This window comes from Pipra filicauda, unplaced genomic scaffold (assembly GCF_003945595.2).
Source record: "Pipra filicauda isolate LSUMZ 115617 unplaced genomic scaffold, ASM394559v2 scaffold80_size11013439_pilon, whole genome shotgun sequence".
Lineage (NCBI taxonomy): Eukaryota > Metazoa > Chordata > Aves > Passeriformes > Pipridae > Pipra > Pipra filicauda.
In genome coordinates this window covers 7,736,150-7,758,651 of record NW_024104987.1, presented here as the reverse complement: position 1 = coordinate 7,758,651, position 22,502 = coordinate 7,736,150, and the positions used below count along the sequence as shown (strand labels likewise).

The following is a 22,502-nucleotide window of genomic DNA, read 5'->3' as shown; positions in this document are numbered from 1 at the left end:
AGATCCCACACAGTTTCAGGGTCAGCTGGGAGTTGATCATTCTCACAGTCATGGTCCTCCAGCTCAGGGCACTGAGACCCCCTTGGTCCATCATCTGTGTTGAAGACAGAGGCAAAGAAAGTGTTAAACACCTCTGCCTTGTCCATGTCCCTATTTGGGAGGGGACCACCCCCATCCTGGAAGGACTGATATTATTTCTCCACTGCCTTTTGCCATTAATGTATTTGAAAAAAACTTTTTATTGCCCCCCACATTTCCGGCAGCCTCAAACCCGGCTGAGCTTTGACCTCACGAATTTTCTCCCTACAACGACAAGCAGCGTCTCTGTTCTTCCTGTGTCACCTGACCTTGCTTCCACTGGGCACACGCCTTCCTTTTTCATGTTACTTCCAAGAGCAGATCCCTGTTCAGCCAAGGAATGGGGGGTGGTGTGAATGCTCCCAGCACTGAAGCATCTTCAGCGGAGGTGACCACCAACCTGAAGCATCTTTTGTGGTCTTAATCTACGTGCTCCATGCACACACCTGAGGTGCAACACCTTAACCAGCACCTGGCCATTTCCTTTTGCTCTGTGTCTGTTATGATGACAGGTAACAAAGCTGCACTAGCACCTCGTGACAGGAAACTCAGAGCAGGAGAATCCTGGAGTTTCTTGCACAACAAAAACTGGGAGAAAAGTCAGCATTTGCCAGTAATTACCATCCTTCGGGTGCAGGTGTAATATTTAGCACAAGGCAACTGCTGGCAAAGTCTGACTCTTACTTACATGATCACAGCAGTTGCTGGGCTTTAAATACCCAGCAGTTCTGGGGCTGTGGGCAGTTCACGTCCCTAAGTGGCTTTTCTTTGAGGTTGTGGGTTCAGATGTTTCTGAAACTTGCAGTGCCAATTTTAAAGGGCTGGGAGGGGGATGTATTGTTGTTTTATGCTTTTTGAAAATGCAGTGTGTTGCTTCAGTCTGTGTAGGTGCATTTGTATTATGCCTGGTAAAGCTCTCGTCCCCAAGGGATCTGTTGGAGCTGCTGGTTTGGTTTTTTAGCAGGCATGTCTGTCTGGCTCAAGGTGTGCTGCAAGGAAATCTGAACAGCACAGGCAGAAGCTGCCTGAGTTGGGTGCTCTTCCAGGGGTGCTCTCCTGAGCCCTAGGAGGTGGTTATAGGATCTCACTTTACTGGGAGAGGAAACTTGACAGCAGAAGTGCCATGTGTGTTGTAAACATGTAATAATGCCCAGGCACTGATTAAAGAGCAGATTGGCAGCCTCAACTGTGACTTTCTTACACATGTTGGGTCTGATGGAACTTGGAGCAATGCTTGTCTGGGTTTTCTGATCTTTTTTAACCTTGTCTTTTCCTATTTAAACACTTACTCCCTTCTTGGAGACCAGGCCATATCCTGTTGTACAAGGGAATCCTAAATATGTTTGTCAGGATCTCTGTTTTTGACTCTTCTGTGCCAGTCAGTTTGTGTAGGAGCAGCGTGGTGGCAGGGAAATGGTGAGAGGGAAGTTTTTTTGGTACACTTGAGCTGTCCAGATTCCCAAATTTTTTGTGATGACCAGGCATAAGCGAGCACCGCTCTGTACACTGTGCACATTGTTCCACAAAATTACTTTATTTAAAAAAAAACAAACCAATTTCTCAAACTACTGGTGTTTCTGGCCAGGGCAAAACAGCCTGGGAGCCTGCACAGTCTGTGTGTGTCTTCTCAGAGCAGGCTGCAGCTGCTGCCTTTTTGGAAGAATGTGGGGCCTGGAGAAGCAAAGGCTCACAAGGATCAGCTCTGCCACGGCAAGGGGAGTCCTTGGAGAGCTGTCCCCTGCCCGCTGTGGTGGCTGGGCAGCACCTCAGTGAGATGCAGTTGCATTGGGCATGTGTGATTCAGTTCTGCAGTCTTAAAATCTTACATGTGTGTGAACACCTGAGCCCTGTGCTGGGAAAGCCACACGTCTGCAGCACAGTGGGAAGATCAGAGTGCAGAGCATTCTTCCACGCCTGTGAACTCTTCCATGGTGTGAAATAACACAATTTCAGATGAAGCCTGTGTTGGTCTGACACCCCTCACAGAAAAGCAGCATTTGCAATGGACTGCAAGACATTGTGATACCAGCAACACTCTCCTGAGTGCTCCACAGGGCGCTTCCTGCCGTGAAACAGTATTTGTTCAGGCTACCTGGGAATCAGGACTCTGGGATCTCCAGTTCTTCCACTTACGGCTTTTGTCTCGGCCGAGTTGGTGAGATTCTGTCTTTGAGCAGTGAGGAAAATCCCTACCTCACAGGGGTGTTGTGAGGCTGAACTGTAATTACTGTCTGAGATGCTTTGAAGTCATCCACCCACAAAAAGTGTTCCATTCATCCCGAGCAACCTGAGACTTCCGAGCCTCGTGGTAGCTCTTTGCAGCGGAAAACATTGGGGATGTTGTTCAGCTCTCCTGGCCACGTGGTGTTCTGTGGTGGCCCTTCCAGAATTGCTGGTGGCACATAAACTGTAGCAGAACAAGGCTTTTTGTTTTCACCAGGGTTGAACTGTTGCTGTTTCATGGCCTGCTCTAAACAGCAGGTCCTGCTAGAGCAGGATTTGTTTTTAAATAGGACTAGATTAAATTCTCTCTCATCAGGGAGTCAGCCTCGCTGGCCTTACAGGAAGGGGGTGAGCTGGTGCTTCCCAGGCCCTCATTCCAGGCTGGATAAGTGAGGAACGAAGTTAAAAACTGTGCTCCCTTTGTGCCTAGCTCCGTGCTTGTGGGAGGCTGACTGGGGACAGTGGGGTTTGTGCTCTCACTTCTCCAGGCTTGTGCTTCTTGGGGCATCCATGTCTGTTGTTCCAAACCCTCTGCTTTTGTATCCTGTAGAGCCCCTGGATGCAGCTGGTCCAGCACCCAGACCCCGTGGGCCCCTCATTTCCTTGAGCCCCAGAGCAGCTCTGCCTCAGTGCCCTGGGCCTCAGGAGGCTGCCCTGTCCCCTGGGGATGGGCTGGGAGCCTTGGGCTGGGTTTGGACTGTGACCTTCGTCCTGCCTGCTCTGGGAAAGGTGGAGGGATTTGGGAGCTCCGGCCATGCTGTTGGGTCTGGTGACCGACACAGGCTGTGACAGTTCAGGAGGAAACAAACACACACTCGGTCAGACCCGCAGATGTGAACAAGAGGCTCCAGTCCTGGCACCTGTTCCCTGCACAAGTGCTGTGGGAGCAGGTGACGCTGAGGAAGTGCTGGCAGACCTTCCTCCCCTTTCCAGCTCATGTGCACTGGCTCCAGTTTGTCTTCTCAGTTACATTAAACCTCTCCAAGTGCTTAGAAGAAAGACAGCAACCTCTTTCATAATTAACCCCGACCCTTCTCCTCCCTGAATCCCCAGCCATCGTGGGGTGGGAAGCAAGACTGTTGGCTGAATCCAACAGTCTGAAATGCCTGTGTGGGCTCATTGTACCAGGAGGTTTTTGGCATCCCCCTTGCAAAGGGGGGGAAGGAAAGTGTTACCCATTCATGTGACAGTCCCACTGTCAGCTCCAAGCCCTGCCACTGCCCTTTAGCTGCTTTTATCACCCATCCAGCAGAGCTGGGATACTTGTCTTGTTCGGATGATTGTGGTTTTGCTTTTTATTTTAAATAAAATCAATTATTTTGCATTATCCTGTCAACTAGTCACTTCTTTTCATATCATGAAAGTTAGCAGACTGTACCACCTGCTCTTTGCCCCTGCCCTGCCCTCCCAGGTCTGTATAACAAGATGCTTTTGTGTTGTATTTCTGGTGCCACCTCACACTGGCGAGAGGGAGATTCATGTTCCAGGTGTGTGTTGATTTTGGAGGGCCACCAAGTTGATAAGAGGGATGGAGCACTTCCATGAGGAAAGGGTGAGAGAATTGGGATTGTTCAGCCTGGAGAAGAGAAGCTTCAGGGTGACCTAAATGCAGACTTCCAGTACCTGAAGGGGGCTATGAGAAAGATGGAGAGAAGCTATTTACGAGGGCCTGGAGTGACAGGACGAGGGAGAATGGCTTCAAACAAAGAGAGTAGGTTTAGATTAGATATTAGGATGAAATTCATGACTGTGAGGGTGGTGAGGCCCTGCTGCACATTGCCCCAAGAAGCTGTGGCTGCCCCATCCCTGGAAGTGTTCAAGGTCAGGTTGGATGGGGCTCTGAGCAACCTGGGATAGTGGAAGGTGCCCCTGCCCATGTCAGGGATGTTGGAATGAGATGGTTTTCAAGGTCTTTTCCAACCCAAACCATTCCATGATTCTATGATTCTAGATCAGCTGCACAGTGCAGAGAGGCTCTGGAAGGGCTGGACTCCAAGCAGAGCTGACTGACTCCCTCCCCATCCCTGGGGGTTGGGGGCAGAGCTGCCTCTGAGAGTGCTCCTTGTGTGCCAAAGCTGCCTCAACAAACCTGGCTGTGAGGTGGAACAAGGATTGGGAAAGTGGAAAATCTTGTATATATTTTGTCAGTGAGATCTGTTGAAGCTGGTAACTGTAGGTAAATCAGCTGGAACAGAGTGTGGGACAGCAGCCTGGAGGCTTTTGAAATATTTATAGCAATACATTGTAGAATGAAACACCTCAAAGAGTAAATGGCTTTGTGGCAGCAGACAGGCAGTTCGCTCATTTCCGCATAATATAAACCTCTCTCCTCCCCTTCCCAAACACTGCTGGAAACATTCTTCTTGTTTACTGTCACCTATAAAACCAGGTTTTTTTCTCTCTTCACAGCTCTCTCCACATGCCCTGCTCACCTCCCCTGCAAAATGCTTTTATAACCGATTTCTCCTGCTTTCCAGTCCTGAGAGAGGCAATTTTGGGTGCTTCAAGATAATCCTGTTGTTCTTCCTAATTTGCAGGTGCTGCTGGTACCTCCTTCAGTGCCTCTGTTGGCCTTGCAATCAGGCCTTGCAAAAATTATTTTTATTCCTCTTGATTTATCTGCACATCTTTCTTATTGTGACAGTTGCAACCTCATTTCAACAAGGAGGACAACATACTGATATTTTAGTTACTGCTGGGGAGCCGACAGTGCAGGGTTGGATTGTTGATGCTGCACCTTGCCAGTGTTCTTGCTCCTATCCTCAAGTTTGATGAACAAGTAAATAACTCCTGCTTTTTCTTCTGTGGCAGTTGGAGAGCAAGTCACAGACAGGGCTGTGTTCCTACTGGAGTGTCAGGCACAGCACTAAGCAGCTGCATGTTTAAGGCTGGGGTTGAACTAACATTTGCAGCATGTTTTTTTTCTTCAAGGCACACAAAGGCTCCTCTGTGGTGCTGCACCCCCTCTGGTTCTGGAGCAGTGTGAATTAAGGCAGGTAGAGCTGACTGGGAATCTGTTCAGAGGGAAATAATCATTCCATGTCCCTCCTGGTCTGAGACCCGGTGGCTCCCACCTGTGTGATGCCTCTAACTGTGAGTGCTCTGGTTGAACAGAAGGAGCTGGGGGCTGCCACTGCAGCAAATCTGTGCATCCTGCCCAGAGGAGGAGGAGGAGGAGGAGGAGGAGGGTCAGGGCAGCTGGAGCAGTAGCAGCTGGTCCCGCCGTGTCCCGCTGTGTCCCAGCTGTGCTGACAGGGAAAGGCGTACCAGGGCTGGAGGAGAATTTTGGAATTGCTTTTCTGATGCAGCACTGCCTTGTTTAGACCCAAGGCTGTGTCATCTCTCAGCTGTTCCGCTGCAGCTGGGGCTGGAATGGCTGCCAGTGTCCAGGAGCTTTTGGTTCACTGTCGGGAGTATTGGTTTGTATCAACTTGCTGTCAAGGGCAAGGCCAGTTGTACAGCTGGTTCAAAACTTTGAAGACCCTCAACAACAACAACTTGGACCCTGCCCTGGTTCAGGGATTAGGCTGGAAAATGAGTGTTAACATGATGGAAGAGCTGTACTGGGTGACCTAGAAGAGGGGGTAGTGACAGAAGCTGAGGGGGAAAGTCTAGAAACGAGAACTCACAGGAGAGCTCTTGGGTAGGACCATTCCATTTGGTGGGAGCTATTCCCACCTCTGTGCTGGCTTGAAGCTCCTGGTGAGCTGAGCTGTGCCACTCCTGGATTGAACCTGAGCACCTCTGCAGCTCCAGAGCCAGCATAGCCGGGTGTCAAAAGGCAAAGGAGCAGCCAGGCAGGTGGGTGAGTGATCTCCGAGCCTGCGTCAGCTGCAGAACAGTGAGTACAGGGGCATTTCCTGGGATAGCATCTCATTTCTGGCATCAGCACTGAGAGGGCTGTGTTCTTGGCAAGGAAAAAGTGGTATCAGTGACTGGGAGCATGACTGGGGCTTGTGGAAATAATCTGAGTTTTGGACCAGTTATGAGACTGGTCTGTGCTCAAGCTTTATGTGAGGGAAAATGGGTTCTTGGAGGATCTTGGAGAACACAGAATCGTGTCTTTCCGCACTGGAAACCAACATGTATCTGTCCACCCCACTGCACAGGATCACGTAGAGATATGCTTGGGTTGCAGCTGGGGTGGAGAGAGAGGTATTGGAGCCCGGTGACTTCCTTGCTTTGGGTGGGAGGGACGCAGAGCACCTCGGAACAAGGCGTGCCTGTGCAGCTCACAGGCTGCCGGAGACTGAGAACGTGTAGTGTGGTAAATCAGGTCTTTGCCGTGCCTCGGAAGGCTCTCCCGGTTGTTCCGCACGTTATCCCCGGGTCCCGGGAGCGGCGCCTGGGAGCCAGCGCAGCTCAGCCCCTCTCGCAGGCAGATTTGCAGCGCAGCGCTGGCCGGGGATGTTTCCCGGAGCAGTTGTCACCGCAGCTCTTCTGAATCCCCCTTTGTTGGTAAAGCTCTTCAGCTGCTCCCAACCCTTGGCTCCCACGGCTGTGGCCCGGAGCTGGGCCCTGTGAAAGCCGCTTCTGTGCGGGGTCGGGGCTCTCGGGGACCATTCCCAGCCATTCTCTGCCCGGCCGGAGCTCTCAGGGACCGTCCCCGGCCCGGCGGGCGCTGCAGGGCGGTTCTCCTCCCAAGAGAGGGCAGCGTGCTCATGCTGCTGCCCCGCTCCGGGTTCAGCCCGACCCTGGAACGGGGATAGGGATGGGGTGGGAGTGCTGTGTCCAAGGGATCGCCCTGCCTGAGCCCCCCTTTGCCAGCAGACTCCCTGCTGGTCTCTTCCAGAGCCGGCGGGCAGGACCAGGGCAGAGATCCCTGGCTGGGAGCCTGCCTGGCTGACCTGGAATGCGAATCCATCCCCTCCTGTCCGGGAGCGTGCGGGAGGCATTAATCGTGCCTTGTAAGTTGATAGGGGAACCCTACGGATACCTCTGTGCCTCCCACTGGGAGCCCTGGCCAGAGACCAAGCCAAGTTTACTCCACCCAGTTCCCTCTGGAGAGCCGTGGAGCAGCCAAGTCGACATCACACATGATCTGCTGAGCCCAGTTTCTGCCTGGGGGATCATCCCTGTCAGGTCACATTCTGCAGGACAGTCAAGCTCTCACTCCAGGTCTGGATGTTGCTGATCCTGTCACCTCGTTACTGCATGAGGTTGGCTCTGTCAGAGCAGCTGTTCTGGCAGATGTGTCCTTGCTGCTCTCAAGACCAGGAGTGTTGTTTTTCAGAGACATCCAAACCCTGCAGTTCTCACAGCTCCTGTGAGTGCAGCGGGTTCCAGCAACTTGATAGTGCATCGCTGCAGGTCCAGAAGCCACTAACGAGCATTTCTGAGGCTCCTGCTGATTCCCCTGTCAGGGATCTCGACCTCAGGAGAAGATGTAGCAGCTCTTATTTTAAGGCAGTGATAAATCCTGCTTGGGAGGGTGCTTGATGAAGTGCTCCGTGCTCCATGCTGGGTTAATGCAAGCCACATGCTGCTGCATTCCTGAGCGGGCAAACACCCTCCAACAGACTTCCAACCAAGAGCCATGGAAAATTTGTACTGCCAGGGAGAAAGAGCAGGAGGTGTCCTGGATGTTGACACAGTAATCGAGGGCACTGTGACAGCTGGAAATCTGTGCATCAGTGTGTAAGGCCAAAACACCTCCCAAGTCACCCTACCAGCAGCTCACAGTGGCCAGTTTCTGTCAGTCTCACTCAAAATCTCTCTTTGTGCTCAAAACTGTCCTCATGAACACAGGAGCAAGGACCTGCTCCCTGGAGTTTCCCCACCCTGGTTCCAATCTCTAGCCATGAGCAATTTCCAGGGCTCAGGGGAAGCCTCCTAAAGCAAGTGATGCGCTGGACTTGGGATGGTGCCTTCATGGCTGCTGGGATTTGGACAAGCAGGGAGAAGAAGGGATTTAATATACATCAAAAACCCTGCTGAACCAAACAGTGCCGTGACGCTGCCAATCTCTGGGTGTTTTGGCCAAGCTCTGGAGCAGCTCTGGTGATCAGGACCCAGGAAATGCAAAGCTCTGTGGGACAAGGGGAGATAAGTACCGTGGCTGGTTGTTACTAAGAATATAATTATCCATACGCAAACGATTGCCTGCCTGATAGGATTACCAATAAAGACAAACACAGGGAGGATCATGGCTCCACTTCCTTCCTCCCACCCCGGGGATTTAATCCCATCTTTGTTTGTGTTTTGTCTATAGCCAGTCAATAAAATACTCCGCGTCACTTCTGGCGATATCTTCAAAGTTTTTTCCCTGGAAGAAGCTTTGGGGGTGAATTCCCATGTCTGCTCTCCTTGCACGCAGCTGGGAGAAAGCTCTGTGCTGGTTTTACCCTGGCAGGAATAGCTTAGGCCTTCTAATTTCAGCCTGCTTTGTAAAAGGTTGGCTAATCCTCCCAGCAGTTTCAAGAGGCAGGAAATCCTGGGTGGTAGAGTCTGGAAGGACCTGACAACCCCTTGGCCAGTCTCCTTGCCAGCCTGTGGTAGGTTTTGGGCACATCCCGAATTTTGAGCCTCCTGTTTTCCAGATCCCCCAGCAGCAAGGTGCTGGGGGGAGGCTCTGGCAGCCCAGCTGCTCTCAGCACCCACTTAGCTGGTGGGTGTGACAGCAGTTTATGGCACAGATGAACCACTGATACCATTGCAGCTCCTGGGGAAGGTGGTGCGATGCTCTAAAGCTTGGCATGGATGTGCTGCCAGATGCTCCTCACCCAGGGGAGTCAGGACAGCCTTCCTGGCCCTGCCAGCCCCTCCACTACCCAGCCAAGGGCTAACAATGGCCATTAAACAGTGCCCGGAGGCCAGCTGACACCCCAGCCTGTCAGGGCTCACCAAGCTGTGGGTGCCTGCCTGCCCACAGGGAGCATCTCAGGAGACAGACACCTTCCCAGTCAGTGGTTATGAAAGGGACCCGTTAATAAGCGGCAGGACAAGAGGAAACGTCCTCAGGTTGTGCCAGGGGAGGTTTAGATTGGATATTAGGAACAAATTCTTCACTGAAAGGGAGTCAGGCATTGGAACAGGCTGCCCAGGGCAGTGGTGGAGTCACCATCCCTGGTAGTGTTCAAAAAGGTGTGGATGTGGCACTTGGGGACATGGTTTAGTGGTGAACCTGGCAGTGCTGGGTTAATGGCTGGACACGGTGATCTCAGAGGTCTTTTCCAACCCAAATCATTCTAGGATTTCACCATACAAGAGCCTGACGACCAGTCTGGGAATGATTTTGTGAATGTAGGGCAGTGTTTAATGAAAGATCCCCGTGTCCCAAGCTGGACACTCGCATCAGGCAGAGCCAAGCTTGCCCCTCGAGCCTTCCTCTGCCGGTCTCCCCCTTCCCAAATCGCACCCCTGGGTGCGGGTGGATGTGGGTGGCGCATCCCCGGCGGGCGGGGATGTCTCTGGCCGGCGGCTCGGTGCGGGAGGTGGGTGCCCGGGCCGGGAGGGCCGGGGGGGCCGGGGCGGTGGGCAGGGCCGGGCGGATGACGCCGGGCAAAGCCGTCCGAGAGCCGGCCCAGCCCCGCCGCCGGCCCAGCGCTGCCCGCGCACCCCCCGCGGCCGCGCAGTCGGGTCGGGCGGGCTCCGGCGGCAGGGCAGGATGGACCTGGCCGTGGACTTGTACCTGGCCGTCCCGCTGCTCTTCACCGTCCTGGCCATCGTCCTCGCCTCCGTCTTCGTGAGGCTGCGGGGAGGCGGCGGCGAGCGGGCGGCGGAGCCCGCGGCGGAGGACGGACCCGGGGGAGAAGCGGCAGGAGCGGGACCGGGAGAGGGGCCGGAGGACGAGGGGAGCCGAGTGCCGGTGGAGGAGGTCGGGGCGGGCGAGGAGGGGAAGGAGGCGGTCGCCCAGCAGCGGGAGGCGGCGGCGGAGCCGGGCCCCGCGGCCGAGCCCAGCCCCGTGGCGGCCGAGAGCATCCCCCGGCAGGCTCCCCCAGAGCCCCGGCAGGCTCCCCCAGAGCCCAGGCAGGCACCCCCAGAGCCCCGGCAGGCTCCCCCAGAGCCCAGGCAGGCTCCCCCAGAGCCCCGGCAGGCACCCCAAGAGCCCCATCAGCCGCCTCCAGAGCCCCGGCAGCCCGACCACCGAGAGGATGCGGAGAGCAAGGTAAGGCCGGCTTCCCGCGGACCCTCCCCCGTGGTCCCCGCAGCCAGTGTCCCCTCCATCCCCTCCCCACCACCCCCGTACCTCCGGAGCAACGCGGGAGGGGTTTTCCCCTAGAACAGGAAAGGTCCCCGGCAAAACCCGAGTTTTTGTTTTCGGGTGGGGACGAGACAGTTGTCCCCGGGGACGGCAGAGGTTTGGGGAGGAGGTTTCTGGCTCCTTCCCACTCCCGCCCTCCAAGGAATGCTCCTAAAAATAATCAAGATAGTGAAGATTTAAGGGAAGAGAGTGTGAGCGTCTACTGTCTGCACATCTAACCCCTGGGTGTCTTTTCCTTCCCCCGGGGGCTTATCCAGGTGCTGGGGAATGTGCGTGTGTTTATTCTTCCTGTCTGCATCCCCTTTCTGTGGGTAACAGCGAACTGTCCCCGTGCCAGCGCCGGGTTCCTTACGCTGTCCCTGGCTGGCTGTCCTTGCCTGCCCCAGGGAAGGGACCGCCCCACTCCCTCCAAGCCCCAGCAGGATGCTGGCCCCAAGGTCTGACCCCTGGCTGAACTAGGGGGGCTGGTGGGGGCAGTGATGCCTATAAACGCACGGTAAATCCTGTTCCAGCACCGGATCTTGTTTAAAAATAAAAGGGCGACCCAGTGTCTGTGGAAAGATCTTGTTCTGCTCTTGCCCAGCTTGGATGGGACTCGGTGACACCTCAAGGTGCCTGAACTCCCTGCCTTGGTGGCTTCCTCCCACGTGGCCCCTTGCCCCAGTGGGGGGAACTGAGTAGTGGGGTGGCTCAGGAATCCAGGAGAGATGCCTTATCCATGTGGCAGCAGCGTGTTTCAGCCGGGGAGCTCAGGCCTGGGGCCCAGGAGCCTCCTGGCTATTATTAGCAGCATTTGTAATCCTCAGCAACTGTATCCAGGCTGCTGGGCAGTGTGCAGACAGCCTTGGAAAGCATCTCCACTGACTCACTGGATGACCTTGGGGGCAGGTCCCGGGGGCAGCCTCCCTCTTGCTCTGTACTGTGATGTTCTGCAACACCCAGGAGTGAGCCCTGACCTGCTCCTGGGGCTGGGACCTGGCTCTTCCTCCCTGTGCTCCTCCTCTTCTCCCCTGGCAGTTTCTGTGCCTTGGAGCTCTCCCTCTCCCCTTCCTGGCACCCCTTGGCCATGGCTACTGCTCTCGACCAGCCCCCTCCCTCATCCTGGTGTCCTGGAAGGCACATCTGTTTCTCTGTCGTGTGATTTATTGGTGCCTTTGAGTACCAGGATCTCTGGAGAGCTCCTCGGCCACCGTTAGCCGGCTGGATCCTGGCTGGGCCAGCTCGGCACCAAAGCTGGCCACCAGCTTGGGCTGCTCTGTGCTCAGTGCAGCCCCCATTGGGATGGATGGCTGTATCCAGTGCTGCCAGAGCTCACGAGTTCCTCTGCTGCCTCGCTAGCTCAAGCCTTGGGAATGTTTTCCTCCCCTCTGGCTGCCCTTCAGTCCCCGATTGCTTCAAACAGGGACTGCAGCGAAGATTGTTGCCTTCAGAGAGGGGCTCAGCTCCCTTATCCCCGCTCAGCACAGCTGCAGTAACAGGGTCAGTGCAGCTGGAAGTGAGTTCTTACTCAAGGCACAGGGAGTCTTGTGTCCTCCAGAAGCCTGGCTGGGCTCTGGGGGGTTGGGGGTCTCCTCACTGCCCTCAACCCCTCTTACAGCAAAGGGGGCACTGGAGCTGAGGAGGGTCCTGGAATAGCCCTGAGAGGTTTCCTCCTGGGAAATGATTACCTCACTGTAGGAGCAAAGCAGGACAAGTCACCCTGGACCTGAGCAGCATCCCTTTGGGAAGGACAGGGAGCAGACGTGTGCAGTCTGGGTGGTGGTAGGGAGCAGTGGGAAGGGGGAGGGATGGTTCTCACTGCTGAGTAAGTGTTTGGGAGCTCTGGCCTGCACATGATCCCACGGCTGCCAGGACTGCTGGGTGCAGGCTGGGCCGGGCTGGCTGTCCCACGGGGATGGGTGGCACAGTGGAGGGAGTACGTGGGTTCCAGCAGGCAGCACACACGTGTGTGCCCAGCTGCTGATCCAGGGGCTGATCCCGTGGGCAGAGTGGAGGAGACCATCCACAGCTCTGCAGAGTCTCCCTGGGTTTCCTGCTTTTGCTCCCTCAAAGTTGCTTCATCCTCTTCCTCCAGCACCACCCTGGCCCAAGCCCAGCAGGTATTACAGGCAGGGGTGGGACTGGCCCTGGGCAGAGCTGTGAGTGCTTTGCATGCGGCTGCTGATGGAATTGTGCCCTGTCCAGCCCGTCTTGGCTGGCTGAGGGCTGCGGTCCCCTGATGTGACTCAGCAGATGAGGCTCCCAGACCTTGTGCTGAGGTTGGCTGGGGGCTGCTGCAGGCTCAGGGCTCTTCAGTACATCAGCAAGCAGAGGGCTGCACTCGGCACTTGGAGAGCTTTCTTTCCTTATTTTCTTTCCTTAATTTCATTCCTTGTTTTCTCTCCCTCCTGTTTGCTCAGCACGTACTGTGCCAGGCTGGTTTGGATTCACCGCAGCCATTAACCACTCAACTGAAATGCTGATGGATGAACCTGCTCAGGGAGAGCAGCCTTGGTGTGTTCTAATGACTGGCTGGAGCCGTGCATCCCTCTGCATCCCTCCTTCCCTTCTCCCTGCCAGTGCAAACTGGTATCTGCTGGGGCAGCTGTGTGGCACAGCCTCCCTCCTGCTCCCATCTCCTGCAAGGCTGGTGAAATGAGTGTGGGTTGAAGCTTCCCTGCCCCTCTGTAGTGACCAGACCATTTCAACATCGTGCCCAGGGCTACAGAGTGAAGCAGCGGCAGAGCAGGGAAAGGAGTCCTTGTTTCCATTAACTGCTGATAGTGGTTCCCCTTGTCTCTGCTGGCTCCCATCACTGAAATAAAGTTAATTAGTCTGTCATTGTCTGTTCTCATCCCCATCCCCAGCTTGTTAACGGATGAGGCAGTGCTGTCAAAGCAATCCCCTAATGAAAAGCTGTTGGGTGGGAACAGCAGCATCGCTGGAGCTGCAGAGCGTGGTCCTTGTGAGAAACAGTCAGAAACTTTAATTCTCTAATGAGTAGTTCTGTCCTGGAAATGGCAGGTGGCAGGGACAAGGTGGGGGTTTCAGTGGTGTTCCAGAGCCACCTCTGGGATGCCATCCTGGCCAGAATGTTCTGGAGCTGAGGAGGGTGAGCAGGCAGTGCCAGGCTCTGCTGGGCACGGCAGCCTGGCTGGTTTGCCAAGGGTTAACTGCAGCTGGGGGCTTCAAGCAGAGCAGGGTCAAGTGGGTGACAGTAGGAGAGAGGGGACATGCAGACCCTGCCTGAGCAGGGCAGCTGCAGGGCTGTCACCCGGATAGCAAAGGTACAAAGGCTGTGTCATCTGTCTCTTCTGCCAAGTTCCTGGCACCTTTCCCCTGTGCTCCCCACCTTCCCAATCTGTGCCATCCTGGGGGCTCCCAGTGCCCTCTGGGCACACCAGGCATCACAAACCACCTAGCTCTCAGCAGGAACCCTCTTTACATTTAAAAAATCAGCATCTCCCCCTTTAATGCCTCCTTCCTGCCTTCCCTGTGCCGGAGGGGAGAGGGTGTCTAATTAAGTCTGGCTTTAATTGGCAGCTGTGTAGGCTGTGTCTGCACTGCCAGTGGGCTGGGGTAGGAGCTCCATCATCCCACATTGTGCTGGGAAGGGATGTGGCGATGTGCTACCCTTTGTCACAGCCCTAGCAGTGGCACAGGCCCCTGCCAGGGAATTTGGGGCTCCCCAGCCAGACCCTGATTGCTCAGATGTGCTCAGCTCTCACCCGAGCAGTTTGTGCTGATGACAAATGCATCATCTCTTGCAGTGGCTGGAAATTGGGAAGCAAGACAGGACATGTGTCACCCCCCAGGGAGCCTGTGCACGTATCCTGCCATGGGCTGGAGCACAGGCCTGGTGCTGGGACGTGCTGTGGGGTATGGGGGCATTGGGGCTCTATGTTGTGTCCCCTACAAGGGTCCAGAAAGTCTGGCTGCTGCCCAGTTCCTGCTGGGCTGGGTACAGCCCTGGGAGTCAGCCTGGAGTCAGCCTCTGCACTCCTGGAGCAGAGGCCACAAGGACTCTTTGCCTTCTGAAGTGCCCATCCATGTGAACAGCTGCCAGGTCAGCTTTCCAAGTGAGGGCTGGGTTTTCCTGCCCCTGCTCTCAAGGATGCCATCTGGCTGATCTGGGCAGCAAGGGATGTCCCAGTGTGTGGTGATTGCTGGCCAGAGGCCGGAGCAAAGAGGGGAGAGCAGTGGATGAGCCATCTGGGTGTGATCCCAGGGGAGCCACACTGGGATGTGATGGTGCCTGCAGGGGAGGGTGCTGCTGAGCTGGAACTCCTTACCCCACCATGGGACGTGCCAGTGTTTTCCCCATCAGATCTGGCACTGCCTGACCCCTCTCTGAGGGCTGGGTGGTCCTGGAGCTTTGGCAATGCTCTGTCCACTCCGTGGCTTGTCCTTGTCCGTAACCGTGATAGGGGAACTGGCAGGAGCAGATGCTCCCACACTTTGTGGGGGGGTCAGACCTGCAAAGCGCCATCTGCATGTGAGGCACATCCCTGCCAGGCACCCTGGAGCTGGCAGGACCATTGCCAGGGGCTGGAAAACTGCTCTTGTTCTGTAGCAGCTGCTTCTCTGGCCGGCGGGAGGATGGAGAGCCCCAGTGGTGGGCTGAAGGGGAGCTGCCGACACAGCAGCTGCTTTGCTTTGCTAAACTCTGCCCAACATTATTATTTAGTCTTTTTTTAAAGGCTTCTTTCTTCCCCTTTTCTCCTGGCTTCTCTCTTTCTGGCTGACTCTCTCCTGTCTGCTTTCTTTCTGTCTTGCAATGTCTTGCATCAGGCTTGGAGCAGAAAGTGCAGCCATAAATGGCAACACACAGGGCCTGGGAGTTTAATCCAAGATAATTTTCTCTTGCTTTGCAGTCTGGGATCTTCCCTTTTCCTGAAGCTGGAGCAGGGCACTTTGTGGTCCCTGACCTGCACATAGGTGCCAGGGCTGTCCCTTCAACTAAGGAAAGGGAGAGGGACACACCAGCCCTGTGGCCTCCTCATGTGTTTTCTGAGAAGGAAGTGTGTTGCTCAGGGGTGTTTGCACCAGGGATGGAGGAAGTGGGGAGGAAATGGCCAGAAATGAGCTGAAAACCAGATGATGCTGTGATGGGGAGCTTGGCTTCCATCTCCTGTGGGGCTGGGAGAGGGGTTGGTGGTGGCAGAGCCACAAGGGGGGATTCTGGGGACTTGATGCCAAGCTCCTCTATCTGAGCCATCTTTCCCTGGCAGACTCAGTGTAGTCCTGGTTGGTGCTGTCTGTGTCCAGAACGTCCCTGAAGGTTTTGTCCTCACTCTGCTTTTGTCCAAAGCCCCCTCTGACAGACTCAGCTCCGTGCAGGCGTCTCGCTCGTGGCCATGAGCTAAAGGGCAAAAGCACGTTCGTGATGATCCAACAAACGCTGCAGCCAAGAGCTGCCAAAGGCCGAGGCAGATGGATCGCTGCCTTGTTATTTAAGGTAGATGACTTGCTGGATTTTAACCCCGGGCTTTTCAGAGCCCCTGGCAAGCCGTGCAGAGGTGTGACAGAGCGAGCGGGCACGGGATGTGCTGTGGGGTGGGCTGGGTCCATCCTGCCCGCCAGCGGGAGCAGGCAGGGAGCGTTCCCAGCCCCGGGGCCGCGCAGCTGCCGCCGATCGCGTCCCCCCGCCGGTGCCGGCGGCAATGAGATCTTTGTTTGCCGCAGCAGCTGGACCGGGCGGCCCGTGTCAAGCCTCCTCCAGATGCTCCCGGATAATGACGTGCGCGGGCTCCCTGCAGAGCTGCTTCTCCTCGCCTTTTTTTTTTTTTCCGCGGGGAGGTTTTCGTGGTCGGTGTGCACCGTGGAGAGAGGTTGGCTTGTGGGCTGTTGGCTGGAGCACTCAGGTCCTGTCTCCTCCAGCAGCTCCTGCTGCCATTTGGCCCTGATCCACTCTTCCCTCACTCCCCACCACTCGAAATGGTCTTCCTGCATTCCCCCTGGGCTGCGCCTTCTATAGAAGAGCAGTGCCTGCCGTGCCATGGTGTCCTCTTTGGTTGTCAAGTCTCACAGTGTTGTCCTAACGCCTTCCCCTTCCTTTTTTGGATGCTGCCCCCCCCTCTCAGAGCATTCCATGGCTGGGACACAGCAACCCCCGGCTTGGCTGTTCTTGCCCGTGGCTGTGAGGGAGCCGGGACAGCAGCACTAACGGGCCACGGCAGGGCTGAGGAGCTCTGAAATTTGGGGCAGGCTCCCTGGAGGTGCTGGGATGCTCCAGGCAGGGAGGGCTCTCTCCTCCTCCCTGGCTAGCAGGGGCTGTGGGCACAGCCAGGCTCGAGGTGGGGCTTTGTCCCTGCGGAACGTTTCTCCAGCCAGCCCAGGGGCTGCTCCCAGCCCAGTGCTGGATTTCACTGCAAGGCCGATGAACACGATGTCCCTGCTCCCTGCCCACGCAGATCCTCCTCCACAGCTGCCCTCCTGGCACAGCAGGGAAAGGCTCAGCTGAGAAGTGTTTGGGCAGAGGAAGGCAGGCTTTGCACGGGGGTCGAGGCCATCCAGAGCCGATGGGGGGCTGAGAGGGCTGGGAAGCCCCATCTCTGGATTGCAGGGGGATGGGAAGGTTTCCAGGGGGTATTATGGAGAAGGCAGCTGGCAGAGCAGGCCCTGAAAGCATTAACGATCTGAGCACGCTGTGTTGTTCTCTTCTCCCCTCCTGCTAGTCCTGATCTGCTGCATCAGCATCCCAGGAAGGTGCCTCCAGCCCTGCCAGGACACACGGGGAGCCGAGCCTGGCACTGGCAGAGCTGCTCCCCCTCACTGATGGCTCCTTGCACTGGTCCCAGTCCCGCAGGCTGGGGCTGCCACAGAGAGCAACTCATGAGCTCCAACCTCTGGCTCCAGGGCTGGGCACTGGAGATCCCTGGTGTTCCTTCCTCACTCCAGCAGCCATGCCATGGCTTGGCACATGGATCAGAGGCAGCACAGGCTCGGGCACGGGGGCAAGATGGTCTACTGGCTGCATCCAGAGACTTGTCCCTGTGCGCTGATGCTGCTGGGGCTGGTTGGTTGAGCACGAGGAGGGCTCAGGGGTGTTTGCGCTCAAAGCCTTTTGCCTTTTTCCAGATACCACCATTGGGTGCCTCACCTGGATCCAGCCTCGGGCACACAGGACAAGCAGAGGATGTGTGTGGCCATGCAACACTTCCCAGCCATGCAGAGGTGCGTGGGATGGAGATCCAGCCTGGGGAGGGTGGCACAGCAAACAATGTGCCAGTATCCCTGCAGGGGTGGGACATTGTCCCAGGGTAGCAGTGGCCATGGGGAGAGGGGGGCTAAACTTGCCTGCTGTGCTCCCCCAGGGGAGGTTGGGTGGGATTTTAATGGCTTTGCCTATTTAAACCAGGGAGAAAAAGTGCTCCAGGGGCAGATGTGTTTCTCAGAGGTGGAGGGAGCGGTGCCTTGCTCCGGGGGGGAGCAGCGAGTGGGGCCACACTGAGACAGCTGGGGGGACTCTGGCAGGGGGGCAGCAATGGCTGCAGGAATGAACAGCCCTGGCAAGACATGGGGACAGGGATGTTGAGGCTGGAGCCACGGCATGGGGGAAGGGAAGTGCTGGCACCTGCCTCTGAGCCATCCAAGCAGAAAAATGTTGTGCTGTAGGGAGCTCCTGGCTGCCACGAGCAGGGGCTTCCCAGACGGCCAAGGCACATTGCTGTCGCCTGCCAGCCTGGCTTCCCTGGCTGCTCCCTCTGCTCCCATCAAATGTTTCTTTCTCTGTGTTGGAGCAGAGGTATTTTTTCCTTCCTTGGAGCTTTGGCACCCAATTTCCTGCTTGCTTCCATTGTTAAATGCTCAGAAATGCTCAGCTCCTAATGCCCAGGCAAGGAACAGGCTCACAGGGAGACAAGGATGTGCTGGGGAACTGCTGCCCTGGGCTTGTGGCTGAGTCACCAGGGCTGAGCATTCCTTCCTTTCACCCTCTCTGAGGCTGCTCCTTTGGGTGCCTCCCCAGCCATCCTCGGGGAGAGTCCATGTGTCCAGTGGGAAGTGCCCATGTTTGGAAGTGTGGCCCAAAATAGCAGTGGCTGCAGTGGGCGGGGGTCTTGGTGGCATCTCCTTCTGGGGAACAGAGTGGCAAGAAGAAGCCAAATGGCTGTGAATAATGCACATTCCTCCCCGATGACAAACTAACCTAGTTCTGGGCTGGGGCCACGCTCCAGCAGCTCATCCAAAGCCAGTTCTTGACTCTGTGCATGGTCTTTCTTAGCTCATGTTTCCCTTGGGTCTCCTTCACCTCAAATTTTCCCATGTGCCCCTTGATAATGTGGTGGCTCAACAGCCTCCCTCCATGCTCCATCCCCTCTCTCCCATGTGCTTTGCCCTTTGCATGCCAGCCCATGGGATGCACTGGGAGGATGCAGGAGGACATGTGCCCCAGGGTGCTGGTGACTCTGGGCTCAGCTCACAGGGGTTTACAGCCAGGGGCACTGCGCTCTGCAGGAGGAACTCACACATGCAGGGGCTCTGCCATGTGTCCTTGACTTATCTCCAGAACTGGAATGCTCCTCTCCCTCCCTGCTTGCAGTTTGCATGCCTTTCTGCAAGGGAAAGGAATCTGGGCTTGATAAAGCTTGTAGTAGCTTGTAGGAGGCAACCCCAAAACTTCCAAAATTGCTTCGAGTTTAAAAAAACACCCCAAAAACGTGCTGTTGTTGCTCCTCTCTGTGCTCCAGAGATCAGAGATCTGCTGCCACCACAGTGTGTGTGTGGGCACCTCTTGGAGGAGCAAGAGGCTGGGGGTCCATGGGCAGGAGCCTGTGGTGTCTGTGGGGGTTCCTGCCAGCTGAGGCTGGAAGGGCTCCTGGAGGGGTCCCAGCACAAACCCCCAGCACTGGTTTGACCACTGGTCCTGACTGGCGAGTGCTCCTGTGCTTTGCAGCAGCTGCTTGGCCTGTGGCTGCAAGGTGGCTTTGGCTGGGGACCCTTCCTAGCTCTGGGACAGTCTGTGCAAGCCTGGCCTGGGGGCACACAGAAGTCCCCGTGGCTCAGTCCCTGCATGTCCCTGGACAGGGTGGGGAGCACAGTGGGTGCATCCTGGGAGGGTGCTCAGGCACAAGGCTGTGCCTGGGGACACCGGGATAGCAGGTTCTTCCTGAAAACCTTAATATCCCCTCAATTATGAGGAGGCACTTGCAGTCTGCAGCCTTTGGGTGGGCCAGATCCCCTTGACTGATTAGTGAGAGGAAAGCAGACTAACAAACCTCGCTCATTAGCAAGCACCCTTTTGGCCTGTTCCATGGAAGAAGCAGGAAAAGGGTGTCCAGCCCTCGCTCCGGGCTTTGCTTCCCAGCCCTGAGGGCTCTGGTGCCTTAAGCAAGCACAGTTATTTAGCACAGCACCTTCTCCTCATGGCTGCTCTGTTTTTTACTCCTCCAGGAGGAAGAGGTGGACTCAGAAAACGAGAAGCTGGTGGTGAGAGAGCCGGAGGATAAGGATGGTGAGTGCCAAGCAAGACAGCACCCTGCAGGGAGGGTATGGACAGGTCTGAAGCCCCGAGTGCTTGGGGATGGTCTCCTTCCTCCAGGAAATGGAGAAGAAATTCCTACCCCTGTTTGCTTCCTGAAATGCTCTTGGGCTGTTGGCCATGGGGTAGCTTCGTGAGGCAGCTGCCCCAAAAGCTCCTTGCTCCCATCCAGGACAATCTCCAGGGGCTTTAGTCAGAGCCATGTTTAACTGATTAGCCAATTAGTTGATTGGAAAATGATTAATTGACTAAGTGGGGTGACAACTGCTGCACTCCTAAGGAAATGAAACAGATGGTGCCCAAGCAAGAATGTGTGTCTGAAGGGGACTCTTGCTCTCCTGAGCAGCCCTGGAGGTGCTGGGATGTCCCCAGGAGTCCTGGTTGGGGCCAGCTGGGGCAGCAGGAGAGCTTGGTGTGTTCCCCCTTCCCTGCCCCACTTTCTGCTTGGCCGTTTTAAGGTGCTATGTGGCAATCCCCTGGCTTGGGAGGATTATGCCTAATGCCACAGAGAATCAAATTTTAATCCTGGTGCCATTCCTGCAAGGTGGGGGAAGCGCTTTTGGAGACAGGGTTCTCAACATACACTTATTCCACCCTGTTAGGCTTCCTTGCAGCACTGGTTACCACACAGGGCTGCAGGAGATCTGATTTGAGGAATGATGGATTTATCCTGCCAAATGGATGCTCAGTAACGCTGTTCTGCTGGGCTCTGCCTCCCTGGGTTCATCTCTGTTTCAGGGCTGCTCTGGGCACTGCTGGGCACGATCTTGAAGTGGCTGTGGCTTGGGATCAGGAGATGACAGTCCCTGGCTGTGAGTCCAGGCTAACCCAGTATCCTCCCCAAGCATCTCCTGCAGACAGGCACCAACTCCCCTCCTGAATTATTCACACCATTTCTGAAGTGTTTTATAACGGGACTGGGCAAAGCGATGGCTAGGCTGGATGTGGAGGCAAGAGGGATGCAGCTGGGAATACTGGCACTGCCCTGGCTTTGCTGGGATCAGCCTCACTCCTTCCTTCACTGTCTCCAGCGTGTCGCTTGGCCCTGCTCAAGCCTCTGAGCTGCTGCCTGGTGAGCCAGAGATTCCCCTTGGGCGCGTGGGGATCGTGCAGGCAGCCTGTGACCAGCCTGGGATGCTGCCGTGGTGACAAAAGCCACTGGAGCAGCCTTCCCCCCACTTGGGGCAGGGAGCTGGCAGGGAGCACATGTGGAACACGGAGCAAGCATGTTCAGGGGGAGAGGTGCACTCTTGGGGCTGCTCTCACCCTGCCAGCTCAGGGTCACAGCGCTGGCAACGCGAGGGCAGAGAGATGAAAGACAAATGTTTTCTTTAATATGAACTCACAGATGCTCTGGGTAAGTAGGTCACCTCCTATTTCTGCAGTGTTTTCACTGCCTACATGAAAACCCAGCCTCTCCTTATTCTGAGTGTTTCCTGAAGTTTGTTTTCGATCTGCATAGAAAGTTCCTGAACTCAGAAAACAGCCAGAGGTTTCCAAAGCCGCAAACTGGCTCCTTTTTAACCACACCATGTAGGCAGGGAGAAGGGGAGTTTCTCTGCCTCCCTCTTCCCTTATTATTTTCTGGTGAGGTGGCAACTAAACTGTCCTTTTGGGGCCAGGCAAAACCCCAAATCTCAGTTTACTTGGCAGAATACCACGTGAGGGAAACGATCTGAATTGTCCTTGAAATCAGGCGAGCTATACAAAGGTAACAAAACAGCTCCTGCTCTGCACCAGGGTAAGGAACAGGATGTTACACCCTCTTTTTTTTTTTTTTTTCCTTCTCCTAATATCTCCCAAAGCAGCAGCCAGCTGAATTTTGTTTCCATGCACTTTTGTGGCCATCCAAAGGGCTGATAAGCTGCAGCATTACTGCTTGTTTCCAGCTGGCCAGGTTTGTTTGTCTGCCCATGGGGAGGGTTTTCCCACAGAGGGAAGTGGGATATGGCCGAGCTGAATGTTTGGGGCTCAGGGACCAGAGCATTGGGCTGCTTGTGTTGGGACATTTGTGGTGATGGTAGGGAAAGGGTTTGCCTGTTGTTCCCCCAAGAGCTCTGATGGCATTTTGGGATTAGAGAAACACTCCAGATCAGTACCTGAGCAGCAACCCACCAGGACTTCCCAGGGAAGCTCCCCAAGACCAGGAAAATGGAGTTGTAAAGAAGTGAGGAAATGTGGATGTTAGTACTGCTCATTTCTGAGATCTCTGGTTTCCTCATCTATGAAATGAGGCTCTGACTTGCCTTTTACATGGCAGTCCCCAGGGTCTGGCAGCAGCTGAATGTGTGCACGAGCTTGGGGTTGGAGAAATGCCTAAATCAAGCAGCTGATCTCAGACACAGGGAGAAAAATCCTTAAGGGCAGTGTTTATTGGAAAATAGAAGGGAAGCTGCTGATGCTGAATCCTTCTGGGTGAGGAAGGGAGGAGAGGGGCTGTGAGGTGCTTTTTATTTGGGCAAGTGGAGGAGGAAAACCTTTCATGAATGTGGTGCCCATGATGGCAGTAGAGAGGATTGGAAGGGGCTTCCTAAGTGA

General features: G+C 55.6%; 1 protein-coding gene across 7 annotated transcripts in view; it reads left to right on the top strand.

Annotated features, from left to right (window-relative positions):
* The first annotated feature begins 9,759 nt into the window (after positions 1-9,759).
* Positions 9,760-22,502, top strand: part of MXRA7 (matrix remodeling associated 7) — a 30,208-nt gene continuing 17,465 nt past the window's right edge. For 3 of the 7 annotated variants that reach the window (XM_027729963.2, XM_027729938.2, XM_039390204.1), the window contains exons 1-3: positions 9,762-10,408; positions 17,564-17,659; positions 19,877-19,937. In XM_027729963.2, the coding sequence (XP_027585764.1) occupies positions 9,908-10,408; positions 17,564-17,659; positions 19,877-19,937 (658 nt within the window). In that variant the 5' untranslated portion in view covers positions 9,762-9,907. Of the gene's footprint in view, positions 10,409-17,563; positions 17,660-19,876; positions 19,938-22,502 lie in introns of all 7 variants that reach the window. The other 4 variants (XM_027729920.2, XM_039390203.1, XM_027729929.2 and 1 more) reach the window with 4 other exon arrangements.